Consider the following 26,128-nt stretch of genomic DNA (forward strand, 5'->3'; position numbering starts at 1 on the left):
GAGTCATGGAGTTGCTACCTGTCTAATAAGATAGTAATGGAGTTGATACCTGTCTAATAAGAGAGTCATTGAATTAATACATGTCTAATAAGAGAGTAATGGAGTTGATGCATGTCTAATAAGAGAGTCATGGAGTTGATACCTGTCTAATAAGAGAGTAATTTAATTAATACATGTCTAATAAGAGAGTAATGGAGTTGATACCTGTCTAATAAGAGAGTAATTTAATTAATACATGTCTAATAAGAGAGTAATGGAGTTGATAAATGTCTAATAAAAGAGTAATGGAGTTGACACATGCCTAATAGGAGAGTAATGGAGTATATTCATGTCTAATAAGAGGTTAATGGAGTTGATACCTGTCTAATAAGAGAGTAATTTAATTAATACATGTCTAATAAGAGAGTAATGGAGTTGATACATGTTTAATAAGAGAGTAATGGAGTTTATACATGTCTAACAAGAGAGTCATGGAGTTGCTACCTGTCTAATAAGATAGTAATGGAGTTGATACCTGTCTAATAAGAGAGTCATTGAATTAATACATGTCTAATAAGAGAGTAATGGAGTTGATGCATGTCTAATAAGAGAGTCATGGAGTTGATACCTGTCTAATAAGAGAGTAATTTAATTAATACATGTCTAATAAGAGAGTAATGGAGTTGATACCTGTCTAATAAGAGAGTAATTTAATTAATACATGTCTAATAAGAGAGTAATGGAGTTGATAAATGTCTAATAAAAGAGTAATGGAGTTGACACATGCCTAATAGGAGAGTAATGGAGTATATTCACGTCTAATAAGAGGTTAATGGAGTTGATACCTGTCTAATAAGAGAGTAATTTAATTAATACATGTCTAATAAGAGAGTAATGGAGTTGATACATGTTTAATAAGAGAGTAATGGAGTTTATACATGTCTAATAAGAGAGTCATGGAGTTGCTACCTGTCTAATAAGATAGTAATGGAGTTGATACCTGTCTAATTAGAGAGTCATTGAATTAATACATGTCTAATAAGAGAGTAATGGAGTTGATGCATGTCTAATAAGAGAGTACTTTAATTAATACATGTCTAATAAGAGAGTAATGGAGTTGATAAATGTCTAATAAGAGAGTCATGGAGTTGATACCTGTCTAATAAGAGAGTAATGGAGTTGATGCATGTCTAATAAAAGAGTAATGGAGATGATGCATGTCTAATAAGAGAGTAATGGAGTTGATACCTGTCTAATAAGAGAGTCATTGAATTAATACATGTCTAATAAGAGAGTAATGGAGTTGATACCTGTCTAATAAGAGAGTCATGGAGTTGATACCTGTCTAATAAGAGAGTAATGGAGTTGATGCATGTCTAATAAGAGAGTAATGGAGTTGATGCATGTCTAATAAGAGAGTACTTTAATTAATACATGTCTAATAAGAGAGTCATGGACTTGATACCTGTCTAATAAGAGAGTCATTGAATTAATACATGTCAAATAAGAGAGTCATTGTCACGTCCTGACCTTAGTTCTTATGTGTGTTGCTTGTTTTAGTGTTGGTCAGGACGTGAGCTGGGTGGGCATTCTATGTTGTGTGTCTAGTTTGTCTGTTTCTGTGTTCAACCAAATATGGTTCTCAATCAGAGGCAGCTGTCAATCGTTGTCCCTGATTGAGAATCATATTTAGGTGGCTTGTTTTGTGTTGGGGATTGTGGGTGGTTGTCTTCTGTCTTTGTGTTCTGCACCAGATAGGACTGTTTCGGTTTTCACATTTCTTGTTTTGTTGTTTGTAGTGTTCTAATATATTCTTTATTAAATCATGTTGAACACTAGCCGCGCTGCGTTTTGGTCCTCTCCTTCATCCCAGGAAGAAAACCGTTATAGTCATGGAGTTGATAAATGTATAATAAGAGAGTAATGGAGTTGATATATGTCTGTTAAGAGAGTAATGGAATTGATACCCATCTAATAAGAGAGTAATGGAATTAATACATTTCTAATAATAGAGTATTTTAATTAATACATGTCTAATAAGAGAGTCATGGAGTTGATACATGTCTAATAAGAGAGTAATGGAGTTGATACCTGTCTAATAAGAGAGTTATGGAGGAAGCAACTGTTTTGGAAAATGGACTCCCTGGGAAGTGTTAGTGTGATGTTGTCATAAGCACAACTTATCTGTCCTTAAGACCCATTTCCTGTTTTTTTCTGCTGAGGGTCATGGGATACAAAGCCTGATGTTCAACAAACAAACACAGTTTCTGTCCCAACCACGTTTTGATGAGCAGACTGAATTCCTTTTCTCTTTTATTTATCAAATAAAGCAGTTGAAAATAAAGCATAATTTAAAAAGGCTATTGAGAGATTAGATATACAGTACATCTCTCTCTTTTTGACAAGAGGCACAACATAACAACTTTACATCACAGTCTTTACAGACAAATAATTTAAACTAAATGAAAACATCAAATGTTTATAAAAACATGAATGATATCAGCTTTCACATGGATATTACACATACTTGATGTAACACTGGAGCCACACAAAAATCTATGTTACTCTATATGAAACATATGTAATTACTACAAATACCATCTTCAAAGACTTGGTAACTGTTGTGTTTATTTGACATGATCTGGGACGTATGTACAGCCTATGACTGGAAGAGTGGTCGAGGTTGCAGAGTTGGAGAGCTGCAGACACAGAGAGCTGCAGACACAGAGTGCTGCAGACACAGAGAGCTGCAGACACAGAGAGCTGCAGACACAGAGAGCTGCAGACACAGAGTGCTGCAGACACAGAGAGCTGCAGACACAGAGAGCTGCAGACAAAGAGAGCTGCAGACAAAGAGAGCTGCAGACACAGAGAGCTGCAGACAAAGAGAGCTGCAGACACAGAGAGCTGCAGACTCCTGAGGCTCCACAGAACTATCACTGGAGCAGTTCTGTGACCACTATCAAACATTTTCTCTGCTCAACAGTACACAACTATAAAACAAGATAAATAGGGCAGCTTTAAGATATTAAGGAGGTAAAGGTTGACATAAACATACAGGTTGTGATACAGAGCTGAATGTGTTCTATTGCATGACGTGTGTTTTGAGAGCTGATGTTCTTAAAGCCTGTTATAGTTTGTGTTGACACTTATTTATTGATGATGGATGCTGGTGCTTCTCAGCTGCTGATTTCTTGTACATCTTTAACACACTCTGGCTGTAAGATGCATGTGTTTGTTTTTATCTCTATTTACAATCTTTAATCAACACCTCGGTCTTTAGTTGAACAGTATTTTCTGCACTCAACTTTGCAGTTTCTTTGGGCAAAAATGATGTGTGTGTGTTCTGTTAGATCACATGTAGATAAGACGCCTTGGTGTCAGTTCCGATGACGTTCCGTGCAGAACAACGGTAGAACCCTGTGTCTCTGATGGTCGGGTTCTGGATCACCAGGGAACCATGGGGACTCAGGTACCGGTTGCCATAGAGACGGGCCTGACCTGTGACCCTGAGCTGGGATTGGTCCGGCATCTCCCAGGTGATGGTCGCTCTGGGGGTTGCTATGACGTAGCAGGTTAGCTGAACGGCAACACCAGGACGGGTGTAGGTGAGGGGAGGGGGTCCGTTGATGATGCGAGGGGGGTAGGCGATGACAATCACTGGAACTGTCAGGATAGACGATGTGTCCTGATTGGTGGATCGGCAGGAGTAGGTCCCCCTGTCAAACACAGATACCTGCTGCACCGTCAGAGTCCCGTCATCCAGGACTGAGTACCGACCCGTCCCTGCCGCCTGGCCTCGAGACACGACCACCCCGCTGGGCAACTTCCAGGTCAGAGACTCTGTCTGGCTGGAGCCCTGACTGGGGCTGTCTGTCTGGGGGCAGGGTAGCTGTAGATTGTCTCCGTTGATGATGCTGACCAGAGAGCCTGATATGCTGGTGACCACAGGCTTCCTTTCCAGGACAACACTCCTCCCTGCCTCTGGCACTGGGCCTCTTGGGTGAGGTGTGTTCCCTTGGACTGGGACTCCTGGCAGAGGGTTCTCTGTGCTAACTGGGCCTCCTAAGTGAGGTTTCTCATTGGTGACTGGGCCTGTAGGGCGAGGTGTCTCCTGGCGAGATTTATCTGTGGTCACTGGGCCTCTGGGGTGAGGTGTCTCCTCTCTGTCTGGGCCTCCTGAGCGAAGTTTCTCTCTGCTGACTGGGACTACTGGACGAGGTTGTTCTGTGCTAACTGGGCCTACTGGGCGAGGTTGCTCTGTACTAACTGGGCCTACTGGGCAAGGTTTCTCGGTGGTCACTGGGCCTCTGGAGTGAGGTGTGTCCTTTGTGTCTGAGACCTCCAGGTGTACCATTATCCGAGCCTCACCCCTCTCACCACGATTGACACACACCAGCATGCCGGAGTCGCTTGCCCTCACCCCCCTCAGCTCCAGGGTTCCATTGCGGTGCACGGTGAGTCTGCTGCCATAGTAGGGCACCGGGAGAACCCCATTACCGGGCAGCAACCAGGCCAGGCGGGGGAGAGGGAAGCCCTGGGATGGACATGGCAGAAGAACTGTCTGGCCTCTAACTGCTGAGACCCTTTGGTCCCCTACTTTACTGTCTCCATTATTACTGACACAATTACCTGCACTGACCCTATGATCCCTCCCTGCAGACTGACTGATGGAGATCACAGCACTCAGTCCACTACCACTAACAACAGCTATCTGGCTGTCTGCCCCATTGATCCCACCCCCAGCCCCATTGAGTGTGAAGCTGGGTGGTGTCACCATCACCTCCACCCCCATCACCTTGCTCCTCTCCCCAGCAACATTGCTGGCTCGGCAGGTGTAGTTTCCTCCGTCAGCCCCTCTAGCCCCCTGGATCACCAAGGACCCGTCTTGCTGCACCACAACCGGACCTGATCCTTCCACTGGGAGGACACGATTCATTGGAGAGAGCCAGGTGATCGTAGGGACAGGCTCTCCTTTAGCCCCACAGTTCAGAGTCACTACACCCCCTTGTTGCACCTTGATGACCTCATATTTGGTACTGGGGAAGGAGGGAGGTGAGGCGAGGACTTTGACCATCACACTCATAGTGTCCCTCCCCCCATGGTTCTCAGCGTGGCAGACATACTCCCCCTCCTCCCCCATCCCCACCGAGGGGAGGAACAGTGTTCCATTGTCAAAAACCACCAGTCGCCGGCTGCGCCTCCCTCTCTCTTCCACCTGCAACAGGACACTTTTCACTGAGGTTCCATCCGGGAGGCTCCATCTTACCGCGGGATCGGGCTGGCCGGTCGCCAGACAGTCTACCTTTAGAGCTGCTCCGTACAATACCACTTTCTGATTTGATGGCTGCTTTGGCTCAATCTTAGCAGGCTTTGTTGCCACGGTGACCTGGAGGAAGCGGAAGTCGTCAGCCATCTTATTTCGCGCGACACATAAATAGTCCCCCCCGTCTTTCTCCGTCACGGACTGGATATACAGCGTTCCATTACTGTGCACCTTCATCCTCTTGTCAAAACTGGAAATACAACACAGAGAGGATAAGGTTAGATAAGCACAAGACACAGACACTGAGTGGACAAAACATTAGGAACAACTGCTCTTTCCATGACAGTAGCTAGGTTTCCTTCCGTCACGGCAACAGATTTTCATGCGATTATTCTAGAATCTGCACTAAGAAAAGATGTAAATTTTCCCACCAGTGGCATGGACTTGTTGCGGAGAGAAAGTTTTCATGTACCAAATCAACATCTAAAGTTCAATGTGTTTCCATCGCATTTTCAACTCTTTGTCACAAAAACTGTTGCCTTAAATAGCAAATGTGTCAACTCTGGTCTCATCACATGCGCTCCAGCCAACAGTTCGCAGTTACAGTGTGGGTAGGCTGTGTGGGTTGGCTAGTCTACATGATGAGATTATTATGGATAAGAGCAAGAATATTTTTATTTGTCAAATGGCAGTCAAGGATCGATCATCTTGTCACCGGAATAAGAACCTCGATATTTATTGGAAAGGAGCATCAAGATCACCGTGAAATTTTACCACCCTGTGAAGTTCATAAGTTATTTTATCTGTAGCCTAATAAACTGCATGGTTTCCAGAGTCGTAGTGGGAGGACCTCACACCATATCATTGCATGACTACAAATTTACTTCAATATGATGGTTATTCTACCGCCATTTCCTGCACAATTAATTTTACAGACACAAAAAGATCCCACCATGTCGAACAAACAAATGATCTGTCTGCATTTATACAATTACCCCGAACCTTCCTTTCCATCACAGCTGTCGTGATTTTGTTTTTAGATGACTTTACTTGCATAAAAACTGTCGATGGAAACTTGGTTATAGACTGACCAGGTGAATCCAGGTGAAAACTATGATCCCTTATTGATGTCACTTGTTAAATCTAGTGTAGATGAAGGGGAGGAGACAGGTTAAAGAAGGATTTTAAGCCTTGAGACATGCATTGTGTATGTTTGCCATTCAGTGTGAATAGGCAAGAACAGATTTAAGTGCCTTTGAACAGGGTATGATAGTAGGTGCCAGGCGCACCGGTTTGAGTGTGTCAAGTACTGCAACGCTGCTGTTTTTTTCACACTCAACAGTTTCCCAAATGTTCCACCACCCAAAGGACATCCAGCCAACTTGACACAACTGTGGGAAGCATTGGAATTGAGGCTGTTCTGAGGGCAAAAGGGTGTGCAACTCAATATTAGGAAGGTGTTCCTAATGTTTTGTACAAACTAGACCAGGAATGGGCAACTTTGATGGGGGTGGAGGCCACAAAAAACTGAACTCCTCATGAGGGACTGCAGTGGCTCGCGAGTCTGCGTACCCACATCCATACCCACACATGCAGTCAGAGATGGCCCTATCCTTTTAACAGCGGAGAGAAGTTTTGGAGTTCATTTCCTGCAATTCCACACATTTTGCCCTGGGGCATGTGTGGGAGAAAATATTGCAGTTTTAAAACAAGTTTGCTGCAATTCTACACATTTTGCCATGAGGTGGAGAGAAGATTTAGCAATTTTTTAACTAACTTCATGCAATTATACACATTTTTCCAGGCGTGGAGAAAATGTTTCTGTTTTACAGCTAATTTCCTGCAATTATACACATTTTGCTATAGGGCAGACATAAATGTTTGCAGTTTTTTATATTATATCTGGGTGAGAGTGACTAAAAAAATCAATGGGGGCCACGGTTGGTAATTCAACTATGTAAACTACAAGTTTAGATATCAGGCTAGACTAACTTACCAATCTACAAATATTTAGCTGACATGAGCTAATTGAGTGACTGTCAGTGACTGACATAATAAGAGAAAAACTCCTAATGCACAACCACATTTCAAAATTGCACCTTGTGCATTCTACTATAAAGGGGGCGGTCCTGGACTCGATTAAAAAGATTGGTAATCAATAAGGACAAACACGCACCTGTAGCGAGCATCCACTAGTTTCTTGCCAGGTACCCTCCAGACCACTCTAGGCTCTGGGTTGCCGGTTGCTGAACAGTAAAGGAGCAGAGATTCACCATATATGACTATAGAACTGGATGGAGAGGTGGAGAGGATCCTAGCCTTACTGAGGGGGGAGGAGGGTGGGCGGGGAGGGTTAAGGACGGGGGAGGAGGGGGGAAGATCAAATGTACTGTTAATGGAAGAGAAGGTCATTTTCTCCATGGAGACAACATCTCCTCCTCCTCCATCTCCAGTCACCTCCACCCTCACCGTCCTCTTATCCCCGCCCACCGCATTAGTCGCCAGGCACTCGTAGCTCCCAGAGTCCTTAGTGGCTAGCTTGCGTATCAGCAAGGTGGCATTGGGGAGGACAAACAGGTTTCCGTTGAGGAATTGAGAGGGGAACAGAAAGGTGCCGTCAGGGGTCCTCCAGCGGATGGAGGGAGCGGGAGCTCCCCGGGCAGAGCATTGGGCGTAGAGAGGCAAACCAGCGGGCCGGGTTACCCTCTCCTCTCTGGGCTCCTGGATGGCTGGAGGAAGAGAGGACACATGGAGTCGGACTGACAGACTGCCAGCCCCTGCTAGGTTGGAGGCCACACAGCGATACAGTCCTCTGTCTGCTGGGCCGGCCACCAAGATACGCAGAGTACCATTAGGGAATATAGACACCCGGGGGTGAGTGCCAAGGGCAGGGTTGGAGTTAAGGTCGGGGGTCAGGATGGAGCGGTCAGGTAGCACCCAGGACAGCAGAGGGACAGGCACCCCCTGAGCCCGACACTCTAACCTCACCTCACCCCCCTGGTGCACCGTTGCATCTCTGTGGTTGGGTAGCTGAATGCGGGGTGGGCGGGACCAGACCTCCAGGGTCACCATGGCACGGTCCAGGCCCACAGAGTTCTGTGCGCTGCAGATATATGTCCCCTGGTCCTGGACCTGCACGCTCCGGATGAGAAAGGTTCCGTTGGGTAGGACCTGAAAACGCTCTGCCTTGTAGTCCAGTGACATCACAGCTCCTGGGACAGACAGAAATACACGTTGAGTGGCATATTGTGTGTAAGTGTGGCAATAGTGAATGTATTGAGTAACGTGTTTGTATGACAAAGTACATGTTGTGTATATGTGAGTGGCAGTAGCATGTATTGTGTGTATAACTGAGAGTAGTGTGTGTAGCGTACCTGTGGAGACCTTGGTCCAGGTGATTGTTGGAGGAGGCTGTCCAATGGCCTCGCAGGGCAGGAGGGCATCAATCTCAGCTGGGACAGACATGGGGCGCATGTGAGGGGGGGCGATACGGGGCTGGACACGCAAGACGGAGGTCTGAGGGGGGTGTTGGGCAGTCACACTATGGGCTGGAGACGCGGGAGGGGAATGAGGAAGGGTGGACTCAGGGTTGAGTCCAGCCTGACTGTCTGTGGTGGGTGTGGAGGTCTTTGGGGAGCTGGAGAGAGCTCTGGTGGTGGGGACTGCAGAGGAAGGGGTCTCTAAAATGTCTGGGAGAAAAAGTTTGGGCTTGATAGGGTGTGGTAGAGAGGGTGTGTTTTTTATAGCGTGTTTTATAGGGGGTGGAGTTTGAAGTGGAGTTCTTACTGGGTCAGGCCTAGTGATGACAAAGGGGTGCCGGCTGCTGGAGTGTTGTGAGTAGGTGGGGTAAGATGGGGGGCGGTAGCGACTACCATGTGAGTCTGGGATGGAGTTTACTCCTGGGTTCCTCCAGACTATTGTACTAGTAAGAGTGGTAGTAGTAGTGGGAATAGTATTTGTAGAAATAGTGGTAGTAGTTGTAGGAATAGTAGTGGTAGTTGTAGAAACAGTAGTTGTAGGTATAGTAGTAATAGTTGTAGGTATAGTGGTAGTAGTTGTAGGTATAGTGGTAGTAGTTGTAGGTATAGTGGTAGTAGTTGTAGGTATAGTGGTAGTAGTTGTAGGTATAGTGGTAGTAGTTGTAGGTATAGTGGTAGTAGTTGTAGGTATAGTGGTAGTAGTTGTAGGTATAGTGGTAGTAGTTGTAGGTATAGTGGTAGTAGTTGTAGGTATAGTGGTAGTAGTTGTAGGTATAGTGGTAGTAGTTGTAGGTATAGTGGTAGTAGTTGTAGGTATAGTGGTAGTAGTTGTAGGTATAGTGGTAGTAGTTGTAGGTATAGTGGTAGTAGTTGTAGGTATAGTGGTTGTTGTTGTAGGTATAGTGGTTGTTGTTGTAGGTATAGTGGTAGTAGTTGTAGGTATAGTGGTTGTTGTTGTAGGTATAGTGGTTGTTGTTGTAGGTATAGTTATAGTGGTAGTTCTTCTAATAAAGGTGATGACTGTAGAGGGGGTGATGGCTGAAGCAGTGATAGCTGCTGTATTAGCTGTAGTTGGGGGCAGTAGTTGTTTTGTAGATGAAAAATAGCTGTCTATTTCTGACTCTGGCTGTCTCTCCTCTGGTTCATCAGATGCTAGATAGACTGGTTCTATCTTATTGGGTTCTTCTTCAGTGATTGAGTAAAGTGGTTCTCTCTCACTGGGTTCTTCATCAGTTGTTGGTGGCTCTATCTCACTGAGTTCTTCCTCAGTTTCTGGGTAGAGTGGTTCTATCTCACTGCGTTCTTTTTCAGTTGCTGGTGGTTCTATCTCACTGGGTTCTTCTTCATCAGTGGCTGGTGGTCCTATCTCACTGAGTTCTTCCTCAGTTGCTGGGTAGAGTGGTTCTATCTCACTGCGTTCTTTTTCAGTTGCTGGTGGTTCTATCTCACTGGGTTCTTCTTCATCAGTGGCTGGTGATCCTATCTCACTGGGTTCCTCCTTAATTTCTGGGTAGAGTGGTTCTATCTCACTGGATTCTATCTCACTGGGTTCTTTCTCAGTGCCAGTAGGTGTTGTTCCACCTGGTGTGGTTCCAGACCGAGGGGTAGTTGCTTTGATATCCTCTGGGTTGTGTTGGTTGAAGACAGATGGATCCTGCTCTTTTGGCGTGGCCCCGACCTGACCCTCTGTTATAGCATAACTCAGTTTTTCTGTGTGACTGTGAGTGACTGTGGGTGTATGTTTGCCTGTGTGTGTGCTAGTGTCTGTGCGTGTGTGTGTGATAGTCGTTTGGGACCTGTCAGGGAGCCGAGCAGCAGTGTTTGTTAAGTGAGTCACCCTGTCTGTGTATGTCTGGGGCGAAGGGGGCGAGGCAGGAAGGGAGGCAGGGGGGGAGACAGATGTGCTTGATGGAGCAGTGATCCTAGTTAAGGATGGAGTAGTAGTAGTAGTAGTAGTAGTAGTAGTAGTAGTAGTAGTAGTAGTAGTAGTAGTAGTAGTAGTGCTTATAGTAATGGTTGTAGCAGGTGCTGTCCGTTTCCTGGGCTTTGTAAGTGCTGCTCTGGTGGTAGTGGGACTTAGGGTATTCTGGAGAGTGGAGGTTGGACCTGGGGCGCTTTGGCGGGGCATGGGTCGTCCTCTGAGTCTGTTGATGCGTCTCCTCTGGCCAGGCCTATTGCTGGCATTCCAGGGGCTTCTGGGTCGCGACGGAACAGAGTTGGAGAACATTACCTTTCCAGAGTTTGTTGTTCCAGTCCTCTCCCCCTCACCTGTAGTCCTTACAGGGATAACACTCTGTCTCCTTTCCTCTGTGCTAGTGTAATTGACATTGGAGGTTGGCTTTGTGCTTTTAAGAGAACCCTCTGTCTCTGTTTCTGTCTCTGTGTCTGTGTTTGACTTAGGGTTCTGGGGGAAGTTATTGCTCGGATCTGAAGTGTTTGGTGTCTCTGGGGTCACTCTATCCTTTGTTAGCAGATCTGGGATTAGTGATGTATGGATGGCGTTTAACCGCTCTTCCTGTAGACTGGGGACATTTATGGAAGAACTCTTTGAGGTATCAGCCTCTGAGTCCAATACAAGACGTTGATCAGAGTTTCTTCCCACACTTACCTCTGGTGTGCTGTTTGGTAATGTGGTGTCTGTATGTATTCTGGTTGTCTGGGTTTTAGTTGTCTGTATTCTCTCTGTCTGTATTCTGTCTGTCTGTGTGCTACTTGGCTGTGTGCTGCCTGGCTTTCTTCTGGTTGTATGTCTGCTGTCTGGCTGTGTACTTTCTGGCTGTGTGCTGCCTGGATTTGTTCTGGTTGTGTGATTGCTTTCTATATGTCTGCTATCTGTCTGTATTCTGGTTGACTGTGTTCTAGTTGGGTTTGAGGTGGTTGACTGTGCTCTAGTTGGGTTTGAGGTGGTTGTCTGTGCTTCAATTGGGGCTGAGGTGGTAGTATGTGCTCTTGTTGGGGGTGGTACATACAAGGAGTCTGTGATTTTTGGGGCAGTCCTTTCACGTATCTTAGTCAGCAGGTCGGCCCATTTCTGAGGGTCTATTTTGTGCTTGGCCAGGTTAAAGTTACGCCGGCCCTCCAACCTGTTCCTCCTCTGCTCCACAGGGAAGCCTCTCCTCAAGGGCTTCTTGCCCTTTTGGGGTGGTCTGCTTCCCTCCACTCTCACCATGTGGGATCTGATGGGGGGAAGCCATGTCCTGTTGTAACCTGCCCTGGTAGGCAGTATGTTCTCCCCCTCATCATCTCCTGAGCCCCCCTCTTCAATCTCCTCACCCCGTAGAGGGGCTCGTACCCTATTGGACACCCCCGCCGCAGATTGTGGCCTCATGGGATATCTCATACGTGATGAGGTGTCAGAAGGACGCGGGGTGAGCGTCAGTCTGGTGGAGAGAGAGTCAGCACCGTACTGGTTTACCGCTACACACCGGTACAGGCCTGCATCTCCCAGCGCAGGGATGGGAAGAGACAGGGTACCGTTGGCCAAGACATTCATCCCTGACTCATCCTTTCTCCTCCCCGCATTCCTACTCCCTATCACTCTCCCGCCAGGAAGAACCCAATTCACCTCAACCCTCGGTGTACCAGAGGCCTCGCACGGCAGACTGACAGGGTCTCCAACCAATCCAGTCACAGCAGGGCCTAGCTCCTCCCCTGGGGGAGGATTGGATGATTCTACCACCGCCAGACGGAGGGGAAGAACGTCAACATCTCCCCCCGCCCGGGCCACGCAATAGTACAGTCCAGCATCAGAGTGATCCACTCTCTGCAGGACCAGCCCCTGGCCAGACACCCGAACCCTACCATCGGAGCTGCGGTAGGGAGAGGAGACTGTTGAACCATCTGGGAAAACCCATTGGAGCCTGTGGTCTCCAGAGCTTAGGTTTCCAATAGAGCTGAGGACAGGGCAGGGCAGGTGGATCTGTCTCTCTGCAGCTGCAGTAAAAGCTGTGTGGGTGTGGTTGGTCTGGATGAGGACCCAGGAGTGTGGGGATGGGGGGTCTGGGGGGGCAGACACCAGGGTGGACAGGGTCAGTTTAACCATGTGGGTGCTGGACTGAGCTCTGTTGAGCTCTAGACTGACATGGGGCTGCAGTAACCAGGCAGGCTGGGCTTGAATACTGGCCCTGACCCCTGTATGGTAGTAGCCCTCCTTCTCTGCTGTCTGTCTGTACCTGAAGGACAAGAAATGACCGATTTGATATATGTTTTGGGGTTACAACAAATTGTACAGGTAAAGAGGAAAATAACACAGGAATGTGTCTTGTGTATTTCTGTATTTTCATACCTGTAGGCAAGTCTTGGGGCTTTACTCAACATTATTTCTCTTTGAAGCCTGACAGGCGTCTCACTGTAGTAGGCCAGCAGCCTCCACAGCCTCTCATAGCCGTGCCCATCCACCCCACAGTCCAGGGAGAGGGAGAGGGAGAGGGGGATGGAGGAGGAGGAAAGGTGTGGTGGGGTAATGTCAGGAGTCTGTGAGGAGTGTGTGATGTTACACTTCAGATCAACGGCATTCCCCTGTTGGTCGGACATCCCCAGGGAGGCGTTGCCTAAAGCCTCTCTAAAGGTTTCTATTGGTTGAACTTCGCCATCCTCCTGAGATGAGGTTCTGGGATTGGTGGAGATGACAGGCGAGGTGCAGGATAGGTCTTTCTGCTGCAAAAGGCCACGACCCTTCATGTGTTTGGGTGAGGCACAGACCGGGCACTGCGGCCCTGGACATTTCAACACCCCTAAGAGAGAAGAGAAGAATCAGTATTTCCTCACCCAAATAAGCATCCCAATTCCATTGTTTCTGATTGAGACTCTGTAGGTAGCAGTGGAGGCTCCTCAGAGGAAGAAGAGGAGGACCATAAATATTAAAATTGTAAAACATTTAAAAAGTTATCAGTTTTAGATAAAACTATACTCAATATATTCACGTCACCAAATAATTGATTAAAACACACTGTTTTGCAATGAAGGTCTACAGTAGCCTCAACAGCACTCTCTAGGGTAGAACCATGGTGTAGCCAGAGGACAGCTAGCTTCCATCCTCCTCTGGGTACATTGACTTAAATACAAAACCTAGGAGGCTCATGGTTCTCACCCCTTTCCATAGACTTACACTGTAATTATGACAACTTCCAGAGGACATCCTCCAACCTATCAGAACTCTTGCAGCATGAACTGACATGTTGTCCATCCAATCAAAGGACCAGAGAATGAATCTAGTACTGAAAGCATAAGCTACAGCTAGCTAGCCTTGCAGTGCATAAAAAGTGGTGAGTAGTTGACTCAAAGAGAGACAAAGACAATAGTTGATAAAGACAAATTAATTTATTCCAAAATTAAGGAGAAGCAAGAGAGAGATAGAGATTTTGTTTTTTTTATTACTTTGTTTCACTTACTTAGCTGCAAATGCAGCTAGCTAGTTTAGACTACTCCAACACCCTACTCAAACAGAAGGATGCTATGTTACCTAGCTGGCTATGATTATCGAACACAACACTGGAACTCTTCCAAGTCAAGGTAAGCTTTTGGTTTTACTAATTTATTGCCACTGGGGCCCGCCGGTGTAAGTGCTAAACTGCTTACTGACTGTAAACTGTAACGTTACTGCATGATTGTAGCATGTTTACTAATGCATTAGGTCTATTAGCTATTTTGACTATGGCGTTTCTATAGGCAATATGGGGACAACGATGTAAGCTGTGTGTAGCGGTTATGATGTGGTTTGGCTTGGAAAGATTTTTTCACCTGGTCACATATAGCTGATGTGTTGTGCATTGAAGTCCACAAGCAAAGAGAAAGGGTGAGAGGAGGAGAGCGCATAGATGCGAGAAGGAATACAACGAGAATGCTATGAAAGTGAACTGTGTTTACACGTGATCAGGGGTGTATTCCTTTTTTTATTTAATTTTTTTATTTCACCTTTATTTAACTAGGTAGACCAACTGCGACCTGGCCAAGATAAAGCAAAGCAGCGCGACAAAAATAACAGCACAGCGTTACACATGGGACAAACAGACATACAGTCAATAACACAATAGAAAAAGGACATTCCACCGATTCTGTTGAAAAACGTTTCTTAAACTGAAGCAAACGGAACGAAACGGGGATAAACATACCTGAATTTGTCCAATAGAAACTCTCGTTTGCAACTGTTGGACTAATGATTTCAACCTAGATCAGCTAGATGCAGTCAAGAGTGTGCAAGGTGGTATTGAATATGTCACTGTCTGTCCATGTGTCACTGTGTGCTATGTTGTAAACTTTCAGTCATAGGCTAAATTGTACCAACCTCATGATGGGTAAAGGGAAAATTTGAGTGTCATGTAGTAGCCTAAACCTATCGCTGTTACATTGAACTCGGTGAATGGAATATGAATGACAGTCATCCAATATGCTGTAATAGAAATAAGGCCATGCTCATGAATACATTTCTTTTGACCTTCCTCATATTAAACGGCACCAACCGCCACTGGTAGGTAGGGATGTGCATCTTTCCCTTTCATGAAGATTCAATATGTATTGTCACGCCTACTCCTGCTCCCTCCCTCTGGCGCTCGACATCACCAGTCTACTAACCACCAGTCCTGGCAACCCACATTGCGCACACCTGCTCCCCATCGTTACGCACACCTGGACTTCATCACCACCCTGATTACTTTCCCTTCATATAGTCCTCAGTAGCCTCTGTAATCAGGGACTATTGGTTACATTCAGTACGCTTCTCCTGTTTTGCAGTATTTTCATGATTATTAAACTCACCTTCTGCACCTGCTTCCTGCGTATACGTTACACATATGTAGATACATGGGCTCTGATATGGTACATTTTACATACACTGGTTGGAGTCATTTAAACTCGTTTTTCAACCACTCCACACATTTCTTGTTAATTAACAAACTATAGTTTTGGCAAGTCGGTTAGGACATCTACTTTATGCATGACACAAGTAATTTTTCCAACAATTGTTTACAGACAGATTATTTCACTTATAATTCACTGTATCACCATTCCAGTGGGTCAGAAGTTTACATACACTAAGTTGACTGTGCCTTTAAACGGCTTGGAAAATTCCAGAAAATGATGTCATGGCTTTAGAAGCTTCTGATAGGCTAATTGACATCATTCGAGTCAATTGGAGGTGTACCTGTGTATTTCAAGGCCTACCTTCAAACTCAGCGCCTCTTTGCTTGACATCATGGTAAAATCAAAAGAAATCAGCCAAGACCTGTTTTTTTTTTGGAAACCACAAATCTGGTTCATCCTTGGGAGCAATTTCCAAACGCCAGAAGGTACCACCTTCATCTGTACAAACAATAGTACCCAAGTATAAACACCATGGGACCACGCAGCTGTCATACCGCTCAGGAAGGAGATGCGTTCTGTCTCTAGAGATGAAGGTACTTTGGTGAGAAAAGTGCAAATCAATCCCAGAACAGCAGCAAAGGACCTTGTGAAGAGGCTGGAGGAAACAGGTACAAAAGTATCTATTTCCACAGTAAAACGAGTCCTATATTGACACAACCTGAAAGGCCGCTCAGCAAGGAAGAAGCCACTGCTCCAAAACTGCCATAAAAAAGCCAGAGTACAGTTTGCAACTGCACACGGGACAAAGATTGTACTTTTTGGAGAAATGTCCTCTGGTCTGATGAAACAAAAATAGAACTGTTTGGCCATAATGACCATTGTTATGTTCGGAGGAAAAAGGGGGGGACTTGCAAGCCGTAGAACACCATCCCAACCGTGAAGCAAGAGGGTGGCAGAATCATGTTGTGGGGGTGCTTTGCTGCAGGAGGGACTGATGCATTTCACAAAATAAATGGCATCATGAGGCAGGAAAAAGATGTGGAAATATTGAAGCAACATTTCAAGACATCAGTCAGGAAGTTAAAGCTTGGTTGCAAATGGGTCTTCCAAATGGACAATGATCCCAAGCACACTTCCAAAGTTGTGGCAAAATGGCTTAAGGACAACAAAGTCAAGGTATTGGAGTGGCCATCACAAAGCCCTGACCTCAATCCAATAGAACATTTGTGGGCAGAACTGAAACAGCTTGTGTGAGCAAGGAGGCCTACAAACCTGACTCAGTTACACCAGCTCTGTCAGGTGGAATGAGCCAAAATTCACCCTTCCCACAACTTATTGTGGGAAGCTTGTGGAAGGCTATCTGAAGTGTTTGACCCAAGTTAAACAATTTAAAGGCAATGCTACCATATACTAACTGAGTGTATGTAAACTGCTGACCCACTGGGAATGTGATGAAAGAAATAAAAGCTGAAATAAATCATTCTCTCTACTATTATTCTGACATTTCACAATCTTAAAATCAAGTGGTGATCCAAACTGACCTAAGACTGGGAATTTTTGCTAGTATTAAATGTCAGTAATTGTGAAAAACTGAGTTTAATGTATTTGGCTAAGGTGTATGTAAACTTCCAACTTCAACTGTATATATATATATATATTTAAAAAACACTTAAATACTAGCTTGCTTTAACTAGTCCTATATTAGCGGACCGATATAGCCATCTGTAGCGTATCAATATAGACGTCTGTAGCACCCCCATCCTCAAGCATCTTCCCACAGGCTGATATGACCGGGGACTGATGTATATTTGTGAATGTTTCATCCCTAAGACTCTGTGTAGGATTAGGGGTTAGTGTAGTGTGATAGGCACCTGGGTGAGAGATGCTCCAGGCCTGCATCCAAGCCATGCTGCAATCGCAGGTCCAAGGGTTGGCCTGCAGAGCCAGGGACTCCAGAAGAGGGGCAGTCCTCAGTGTGTCTCTATGCAGGATAGTCATACTGTTGTTGGACACATCCAGATGCCTTGGGAGAGGAGGGGGATAGCCCAGTCACAAATGACACCATATTCCCTAAACAGTGCACTACTCTAGTGCACTACTGTTAGGTGTGACCTAAGACTAAGAGTGAATAGATTAATAAATGCACAATTAAGGCACACGAAAACCCACCTGAGGGTAGAGTAGCAGAATGTCTGCAGTAGGGATAGAGTGCAGAAGGCCTGTGGGTGCAGCTGGTGGAGCCGGTTCCCCTGCAGTCGGATCAGTCTGAGGTTGGGGAGGCGGAGCAGGGCCTGGGGGTGCAGGAACTGCAGCTGGTTGTGATCCAGGTGGAGGCGCAGTAGTGATGACAGGCCTGAGAAGCTCTCTGCTGAGATCTCCCTCAGCTTGTTATAACTTAGCTTCAGGACCTGGGGGAGAGAAATGGATGGAGCAATGAATGAATGATCATTGAAAATACATGGTATAAACCCTTCCAGTTATAAACAACAATACATATGCATCAATGTGAGTCAAAGGAACACAAAAACACAATAGCAGGCTGTGTCTAAGCTCAATAGAACTATGGACATTTGCATCCAATCATTAGCTCAATCGACCCCTCTCCTCTCCATGTCAACTCTATAAGCCTCAGTACCTGAAGGGAGGACAGATCTTGGAACACTCGGTCAGGAATCTCACGGATGTCATTCCCATGAAGCATCAGCAGCTCCAGCCTCCTCAGACCAGCCAATGAGCTGTCTGGGATCCTGCTGATACTGTTGAACCTTTCAAATACCAGAGAGAAACAGCATCAGCCAAAGGGGTGTGTGTGTGTGTGTGTGTGTGTGTGTGTGTGTGTGTGTGTGTGTGTGTGTGTGTGTGTGTGTGTGTGTGTGTGTGTGTGTGTGTGTGTGTGTGTGTGTGTGTGTGTGTGTGTGTGTGTGTGTGTGTGTGTGTGTGTGTGTGTGTGTGTGTATTTTTGCGCAAGCCTTACCCTAGGTTGATGTGCAGTGTATGTTGCGGTAGAAGCTGTGGTATGGTGAGCAGGGACCTGAAGGTGCAGTGTAGTTCAGTGGGCTGGTAGCAGGAGCAGGGCCGAGGGCAGGCACCACCAGGAGACACCAGGGTCACTAACACCACCACCACCACAGCCAGAGACACACCACACACACTGGGAGCCATCTTCATAGGAGGGACCCTCACTGCCAATATAGAAATATTTACAGTACCAGTCAAAAGTTTGGACACACCTACTCATTCAACGTTTTTTCTTTATTTTTACTATTTTCTACATTGTAGAATAATAGTGAAGATATCAAAACTATGAAATAACACTCATCAGACCAATGACAAGAATGTGCAAAGCCGTCATCAATGCAAATGGTGGCTATTGTCCAGTGTACTAGAGGGCTTGATGGCACTGACACACACAGCACTGACACACATTCTCAAGGCTTGTGCTGACATTCCCGTGGAAATTAGCCTACAGTCTGTCTGGTTATTCTAACGTCCTGACCAGTAGTGAAAATGACCACGCTATCTTTGATATTGTTCTGACATTTCAAGGTATGTGAAAATATGTCAACAGTTGTTCACAAAGGAGAAGCATGAGCTATCTAAAGTACCGAGGTAAAGACAGTTTCAGATTGGATATTCGGCAGATATTCGCCTGTAGTTTTCCTTACATCCACCAACAGCAGTTAGGGACCGTCAACATAGTGACAAATCAAATGTATTCATGTATTTTTCTGGTTATTCTAACGTCCTGACCAGCAGTGAAAACGACCACGCTATCTTTGATATTGTTCTGACATTTCAAGGTATGTGAAAATATGTCAACATTTGTTCACAAAGGAGAAGCATGAGCTATCTAAAGTACCGAGGTAAAGACAGCTTCAGATTGGATATTCGGCAGATATTCGCCTGTAGTTTTCCTTACATCCACCAACAGCAGTTAGGGACCGTCAACATTTTTTATTTTTTTTATTTCACCTTTATTTAACCACGTAGGCAAATTGAGAACACGTTCTCATTTACAATTGCGACCTGGCCAAGATAAAGCAAAGCAGTTCGACACATACAACAACACATAGTTACACATGGAGTAAAACAAACATACAGTCAATAATACAGTGAAAATAAGTCTATATACAATATGAGCAAGTGAGGTGAGATAAGGGAGGTGAAGGCAAACAAAATATATATATAAATAAATAAATAAAAATATAAAAAGGCCATGGTGGCGAAGTAAATACAATATAGCAAGTAAAAAAAATAACACTGGAATGGTTGGTTTGCAGTGGAAGAAGGTGCAAAGTAGAGATAGAAATAATGGGGTGCAAAGGAGCAAAATAAATAAATACAGTAGGTAAAGAGGTAGTTGTTTGGGCTAAATTATAGATGGGCTATGTACAGGTGCAGTAATCTATGAGCTGCTCTGACAGCTGGTGCTTAAAGCTAGTGAGGGAGATAAGTGTTTCCAGTTTCAGAGATTTTTGCAGTTCGTTCCAGTCATTGGCAGCAGAGAACTGGAAGGAGAGGCGGCCAAAGGAAGAATTGGTTTTGGGGGTGACCAGAGAGATATACCTGCTGGAGCGCGTGCTACGGGTGGGCGTTGCTATGGTGACCAGCGAGCTGAGATAAGGGGGGACTTTACCTAGCAGGGTCTTGTAGATGACCTGGAGCCAGTGGGTTTGGCGACGAGTGTGAAGCGAGGGCCAGCCAACGAGAGCGTACAGGTCGCAGTGGTGGCTAGTATATGGGGCTTGGTGACAAAACGGATGGCACTGTGATAGACTGCATCCAATTTATTGAGTAGGGTTTTGGAGGCTATTTTGTAAATGACATCACCGAAGTCGAGGATTGGTAGGATGGTCAGTTTTACAAGGGTATGTTTGGCAGCATGAGTGAAGGATGCTTTGTTGCGGAATAGGAAGCCGATTCTAGATTTAACTTTGGATTGGAGATGCTTGATGTGGGTCTGGAAGGAGAGTTTACAGTCTAACCAGACACCTAGGTATTTGTAGTTGTCCACATATTCTAAGTCAGAGCTGTCCAGAGTAGTGATGCTGGACAGGCGGGCAGGTGCAGGCAGCGATCGGTTGAAGAGCATGCATTTAGTTTTACTTGTATTTAAGAGCAATTGGAGGCCACGGAAGGAGAGTTGTATGGCATTGAAGCTCGCCTGGAGGGTTGTTAACACAGTGTCAAGAGAAGGGCCAGAAGTATACAGAATAGTGTCGTCTGCGTAGAGGTGGATCAGAGACTCACCAGCAGCAAGAGCGACATCATTGATGTATACAGAGAAGAGAGTCGGTCCAAGAATTGAACCCTGTGGCACCCCCATAGAGACTGCCAGAGGTCTGGACAACAGACCCTCCGATTTGACACACTGAACTCGATCAGAGAAGTAGTTGGTGAACCAGGCGAGGCAATCATTAGAGAAACCAAGGCTGTCGAGTCTGCCGATGAGGATGTGGTGATTGACAGAGTCAAAAGCCTTGGCCAGGTCAATGAATATGGCTGCACAGTACTGTTTCCTATCGATAGCGGTTAAGATATCGTTTATGACCTTGAGCGTGGCTGAGGTGCACCCATGACCAGCTCTGAAACCAGATTGCATAGCGGAGAAGGTATGGTGGGATTCGAGATGGTCGGTAATCTGTTTGTTGACTTGGCTTTCGAAGACCTTAGAAAGGCAGGGTAGGATAGATATAGGTCTGTAGCAGTTTGGGTCTAGAGTGTCTCCCCCTTTGAAGAGGGGGATAACCGCAGCTGCTTTCCAATCTTTGGGAATCTCAGACGACACGAAAGAGAGGTTGAAAAGGCTGGTAATAGGGGTGGCAACAATTTCAGCAGATAGTTTTAGAAAGAAAGGGTCCAGATTATCTAGCCCGGCTGATTTGTAAGGGTCCAGATTTTGCAGCTCTTTCAGAACATCAGCTGACTGTATTTGGGAGAAAGAGAAATGGGGAAGGCTTGGGCGAGTAGCAGAGGGGAGGGCAGTGCTGTTGACCGGGGTAGGGGTAGCCAGGTGGAAAGCATGGCCAGCCGTAGAAAAATGCTTATTGAAATTCTCAATTATAATGGATTTGTCGGTGGTGACAGTATTTCCTATCTTCAGTGCAGTTGGAAGCTGGGAGGAGGTGTTCTTATTCTCCATGGACTTTACAGTGTCCCAGAACTTTTTTGAGTTTGTGTTGCAGGAAGCAAATTTCTGCTTGAAAAAGCTAGCCTTGGCTTTTCTAACTGCCTGTGTATACTGGTTTCTAGCTTCCCTGAAAAGTTGCATATCACGGGGGCTGTTCGATGCTAATGCAGAACGCCATAGGATGTTTTTCTGTTGGTTAAGGGCAGTCAGGTCAGGAGAGAACCAAGGGCTATATCTGTTCCTGGTTCTAAATTTCTTGAATGGGGCATGCTTATTCAAGATGGTGAGGAAGGCATTTTAAAAAAAAATATCCAGGCATCCTCTACTGACGGGATGAGATCAATATCCTTCCAGGATACCTCGGCCAGGTCGATTAGAAAGGCCTGCTCGCTGAAGTGTTTCAGGGAGCGTTTGACAGTGATGAGTGGAGGTCGTTTGATCGCTGACCCATTACGGATACAGGCAATGAGGCAGTGATCGCTGAGATCTTGGTTGAAAACAGCAGAGGTGTATTTGGAGGGCAAGTTGGTTAGGATGATGTCTATGAGGGTACCCGTGTTTACGGAATTGGGGTGATACCTGGTAGGTTCATTGATAATTTGTGTGAGATTGAGGGCATCAAGCTTAGATTGTAGGATGGCTGGGGTGTTAAGCATGTTCCAATTTAGGTCGCCTAGCAGCACAAGCTCTGAAGATAGATGGGGGGCAATCAGTTCACATATGGTGTCCAGAGCACAGCTAGGGGCAGAGGGTGGTCTATAGCAGGCGGCAACAGTGAGAGACTTGTTTTTAGAGAGGTGGATTTTTAAAAGTAGGAGTTCAAATTGTTTCGGAACAGACCTGGATAGTAAAACAGAACTCTGCAGGCAATCCTTGCAGTAGATTGCAACACCGCCCCCTTTTGCCGTTCTATCTTGTCTGAAAATCTTGTAGTTAGGGATGAAGATCTCAGAATTTTTGGTGGTCTTCCTAAGCCAGGATTCAGACACGGCTAAAACATCTGGGCTGGCAGAGTGTGCTAAAGCAGTGAACAAAACAAACTTAGGGAGGAGGCTTCTAATGTTAACATGCATGAAACCAAGGCTATTACGGTTACAGAAGTCATCAAAAGAGAGCGCCTGGGGAATAGGAGTGGAGCTAGGTACTGCAGGGCCTGGATTCACCTCTACATCACCAGAGGAACAGAGGAGGAGTAGGATAAGGGTACGGCTAAAAGCTATGAGAATTGGTCGTTTGGAACGTCTAGAACAGAGAGTAAAAGGAAGTTTCTGGGGGAAATAAAATAGCTTCAAGGAATAATGTACAGACAAACGTATGGTAGGATGTGAATACAGTGGAGGTAAACCTAGGTAATGGGTGATGATGAGAGAGATATAGTCTCTAGAAACATCATTGAAACCAGGTGATGTCATCGCATATGTGGGTGGTGGAACTGAGAGGTTGGATATATAGTGAGCAGGGCTAGAGGCTCTACAGTGAAATAAGCCAATAAACACTAACCAGAACAGCAATGGACAAGGCATATTTACATTAAGGAGAGGCATGCTTAATCGAGTGATCATAAGGGTCCAGTGAGTAGAGGTTGGTTGGGGGCACGGCGATCCAGACAGCTGGCCGGGTAGCTGGCTATCGGTAGCAAGATAACATAGGATGGAGGTCTGTTTTTATTTTATTTTTTAAAAAAAATTTGTCACCTCGTTCGTTTCCGTCGGTAGATTAGTGGGGTTCCGTGTGGTAGAGGGGATCGATCCAATTGGCAAAATAGATATAGTGACCCAGGAAAAAAGAAAAAAAAATTGTCCGGTATATTTATTTAGATAGCAGCCGATAAGACAGCTAATAATTAGCAGATGGGTATTCAGAAACGTCGCAATGGAAAAGCCTGTTGAAACCACCTCGGACAATTACGTCGGCAGACCAGTCGTGATGGATCGGCGGGGCTCCGTGTCGGCAATAAAGGGTCCAGTCCAATTGGCAAAAGAGGTATTGTAGCCCAATAATTCGCTGGTAGGCCTCTTCGGCTAGCCGGCAGATGGGCCTAGCTCGAGGCTAGCTCAAGGCTAACTGGTGCTTGTTTCGGGACAGAGGTATTAGCCAGTAGTAGCCACCTGGTTGCAGCTAGCTAGCGACGATGATCCGGTGTAATTGTCCAGAGCTTGCGTCAGGAATCCGGTGATGTGGTAGAGAAAAAGCAGTCCTATATTCTCTGGGTTGATATCGCGCCTGCAGACTGGCAGGTATTTGCCCGAGCTGAAGCTGGCTGGTGTCCGAGTTAAGGGTGAAGACCGCAGCAGTGGCTAACTGACTACTAGCTAGTAGCTAGTTATCTGGCTAGCTTCTGATTGGGGTTACGGTTCTAAAGTATAAAAAATAGCAGATCCGTACCACATTGGGTGAGGCGGGTTGCGGGAATGTATATTCAGTTCCAAGATGGAAAGTGAAATTAAAATATATACGAAATGTATACAAAAAATATGAGGACTATTTACGCGGGACAAGACAAGACAAACACACGTCCGACTGCTACGCCTTCTTGGAACATCGTGACAAATCAAATGTATTCACATTTCAATAGCTATTTAACCATTACTCCTAGAACTTTCAAAACTGGTTCTAGCTATCCCAATGGCATAGACATACATTGCACACATATATGTTTTTGTCGATTTACATGTTGCACTACTTGAAATTATTTATTTACATTTTTGAATTTCAATAGCTCATTGGTCATATGACCTACTGGACTCAAACAAGGTTCAGAATGTCCACTGACTACCCTTCTATATTGCACACCCTTAAGTTTGTCCATTCATCTCACATGTTTTTACGTGAATTTTTTTAAATGTAAAATTTCAATAGCTCCTTGGTCATGTGACCTAATGACTTCAAACAAGGTTCAGTATGTCCACTGACTATACCTTCATATTGCACACTCTGATGTTTGTCTACTTTCACATCATGCTATTAGACTTAAATATGTAAGCTTTGCAGGTCTTCATTTCACATGGGTGTTAAAAAATGTTTTTGAAGTTAACAAATGTTCCAGACTCGCAATAACTATCTTTCACATGGACACTGAAAAGATCCGCAAATGGCTGTATGTGGTATGGATCAAGGACAGGAGAGGTGTTCAAACAGAGGTGCTTATAGGAAGGCGCACAGGTAGGCCTCATGAAAAACAATGTTTCATATGCTCTGTTTAATCACAGTAATAGGCAGTGATTTGTCAGTCAGAGTGAGCTTGAGAAGGTGAAATAATCCTTTTCATAGCATCAATTTCATATACTGTACATTAAGACAAATCCTTCTACGTTGAGTATTAGAACACAGTTTCCATAACCTGATAATCACTTGATATTTGAGTGCATTCACAACAAGCCACCTGCAGACAACTTACAAAATGCAATATTGTATTTGAGGGTACGTTTTTCTGATGAAAATAGTTATTTGATGCATGGCCTACTATTTCTAACTGGAAAAATAAATTCCTACGTCTTTTGTGAGTAAAATCCTTTTTCCAAAATTGATTTAGGTACATTTTTGGTATATGTGTACAAATACCTAGGTGTCTGGTAAGACTGTAAACTTTCCTTTCAGACTCACATTAAGCATCTCCAATCCAAAATTAAATCTAGAATCGGCTTCCCATTTCGCAACAAAGCATCCTTCACTCATGCTGCCAAACATACCCTCGTAAAACTGACTATCCTACCGATCCTTGACTTTGGCGATGTCATTTACAAAATATCCTCCAACACTCTACTCAGCAAATTGGATGTAGTCTATCACAGTGCCATCCGTTTCGTCACCAAAGCCCCATATCTTGTCTGGGAACCCCTCGCCAACAGCCAATTAAATTGCAGGGCGCCAAATTCAATCAAAATAAATCTCATAATTCAGATTTCTCAGTATTAGACACCATTTTAAAGATACAATTCTTGTTAATCCAACCACAGTGTCCAATTTCAAAAAGGCTTTTCGGCGAAAGCAGAACATATCATTATGTTAGGTCAGCAACTAGTCACAGAAAGCATACAGCGATTTTCCAACCAAAGAGAGGAGTCACAAAAAGCAGAAATAGAGATAAAATGAATCACTAACATTTGATATTCTTCATCAGATGACACTCCCGGGACAACATGTTACACAATACATGTATGTTTTGTTCGATCAAGTTCATATTTATATCCAAAAACCTCAGTTTACATTTGGCTTTGCCTCCAAAACATCCCGTGAATTTGTACAGAGCAACATAAATTTACAGAAATACTCATACTGAGTAGCAGGCAGTTTACTCTGGGCACACTTTTCATCCAAACGTGAAAATGCTGCCCCCTAGTCCAAACAGGATATACTACCCACCACTGCGACCTGTATGCTCTCGTTGGCTGGGCCTCGCTTCATATTCATCGCCAAACCCACTGGCTCCAGGTCATCTAGAAGTCCTTGCTAGGTATAGCCCCGCCTTATCTCAGC

At 45.1% G+C, this 26,128-nt stretch overlaps 1 protein-coding gene across 1 annotated transcript; it reads right to left on the bottom strand.

Moving 5' to 3' along the window:
* Positions 1-2,829: 2,829 nt before the first annotated feature.
* LOC129817016 (matrix-remodeling-associated protein 5-like) lies at positions 2,830-18,684 on the bottom strand. Its single transcript, XM_055872000.1, has 10 exons — positions 18,497-18,684; positions 18,158-18,287; positions 17,692-17,930; positions 17,394-17,545; positions 13,010-13,457; positions 11,577-12,896; positions 9,381-11,372; positions 8,620-9,161; positions 7,422-8,457; positions 2,830-5,495 (listed from the first exon to the last, which is right to left on the bottom strand). The coding sequence occupies exons 1-10, from the start codon at positions 18,682-18,684 to the stop codon at positions 3,329-3,331; spliced, it is 8,214 nt and encodes a 2,737-aa protein (XP_055727975.1). The 3' UTR covers positions 2,830-3,328.
* Between the last annotated feature and the right edge of the window lie 7,444 nt (positions 18,685-26,128).

Source organism: Salvelinus fontinalis, chromosome 19 (genome assembly GCF_029448725.1).
Source record: "Salvelinus fontinalis isolate EN_2023a chromosome 19, ASM2944872v1, whole genome shotgun sequence".
Classification (NCBI taxonomy): Eukaryota; Metazoa; Chordata; class Actinopteri; order Salmoniformes; family Salmonidae; genus Salvelinus; species Salvelinus fontinalis.

Excerpts from the sequence above, each read along its gene's own strand:
- LOC129817016 (XM_055872000.1), bottom strand. The coding sequence starts at position 18,684 with ATGGCTCCCAGTGTGTGTGGTGTGTCTCTGGCTGTGGTGGTGGTGGTG. Across the intron at positions 12,897-13,009 it reads GCCCCAAGACTTGCCTACAG|GTACAGACAGACAGCAGAGA; the intron begins GTATGAAAATAC and ends CTTGTCCTTCAG. Across the intron at positions 5,496-7,421 it reads CTAGTGGATGCTCGCTACAG|TTTTGACAAGAGGATGAAGG; the intron begins GTGCGTGTTTGT and ends TTGTATTTCCAG.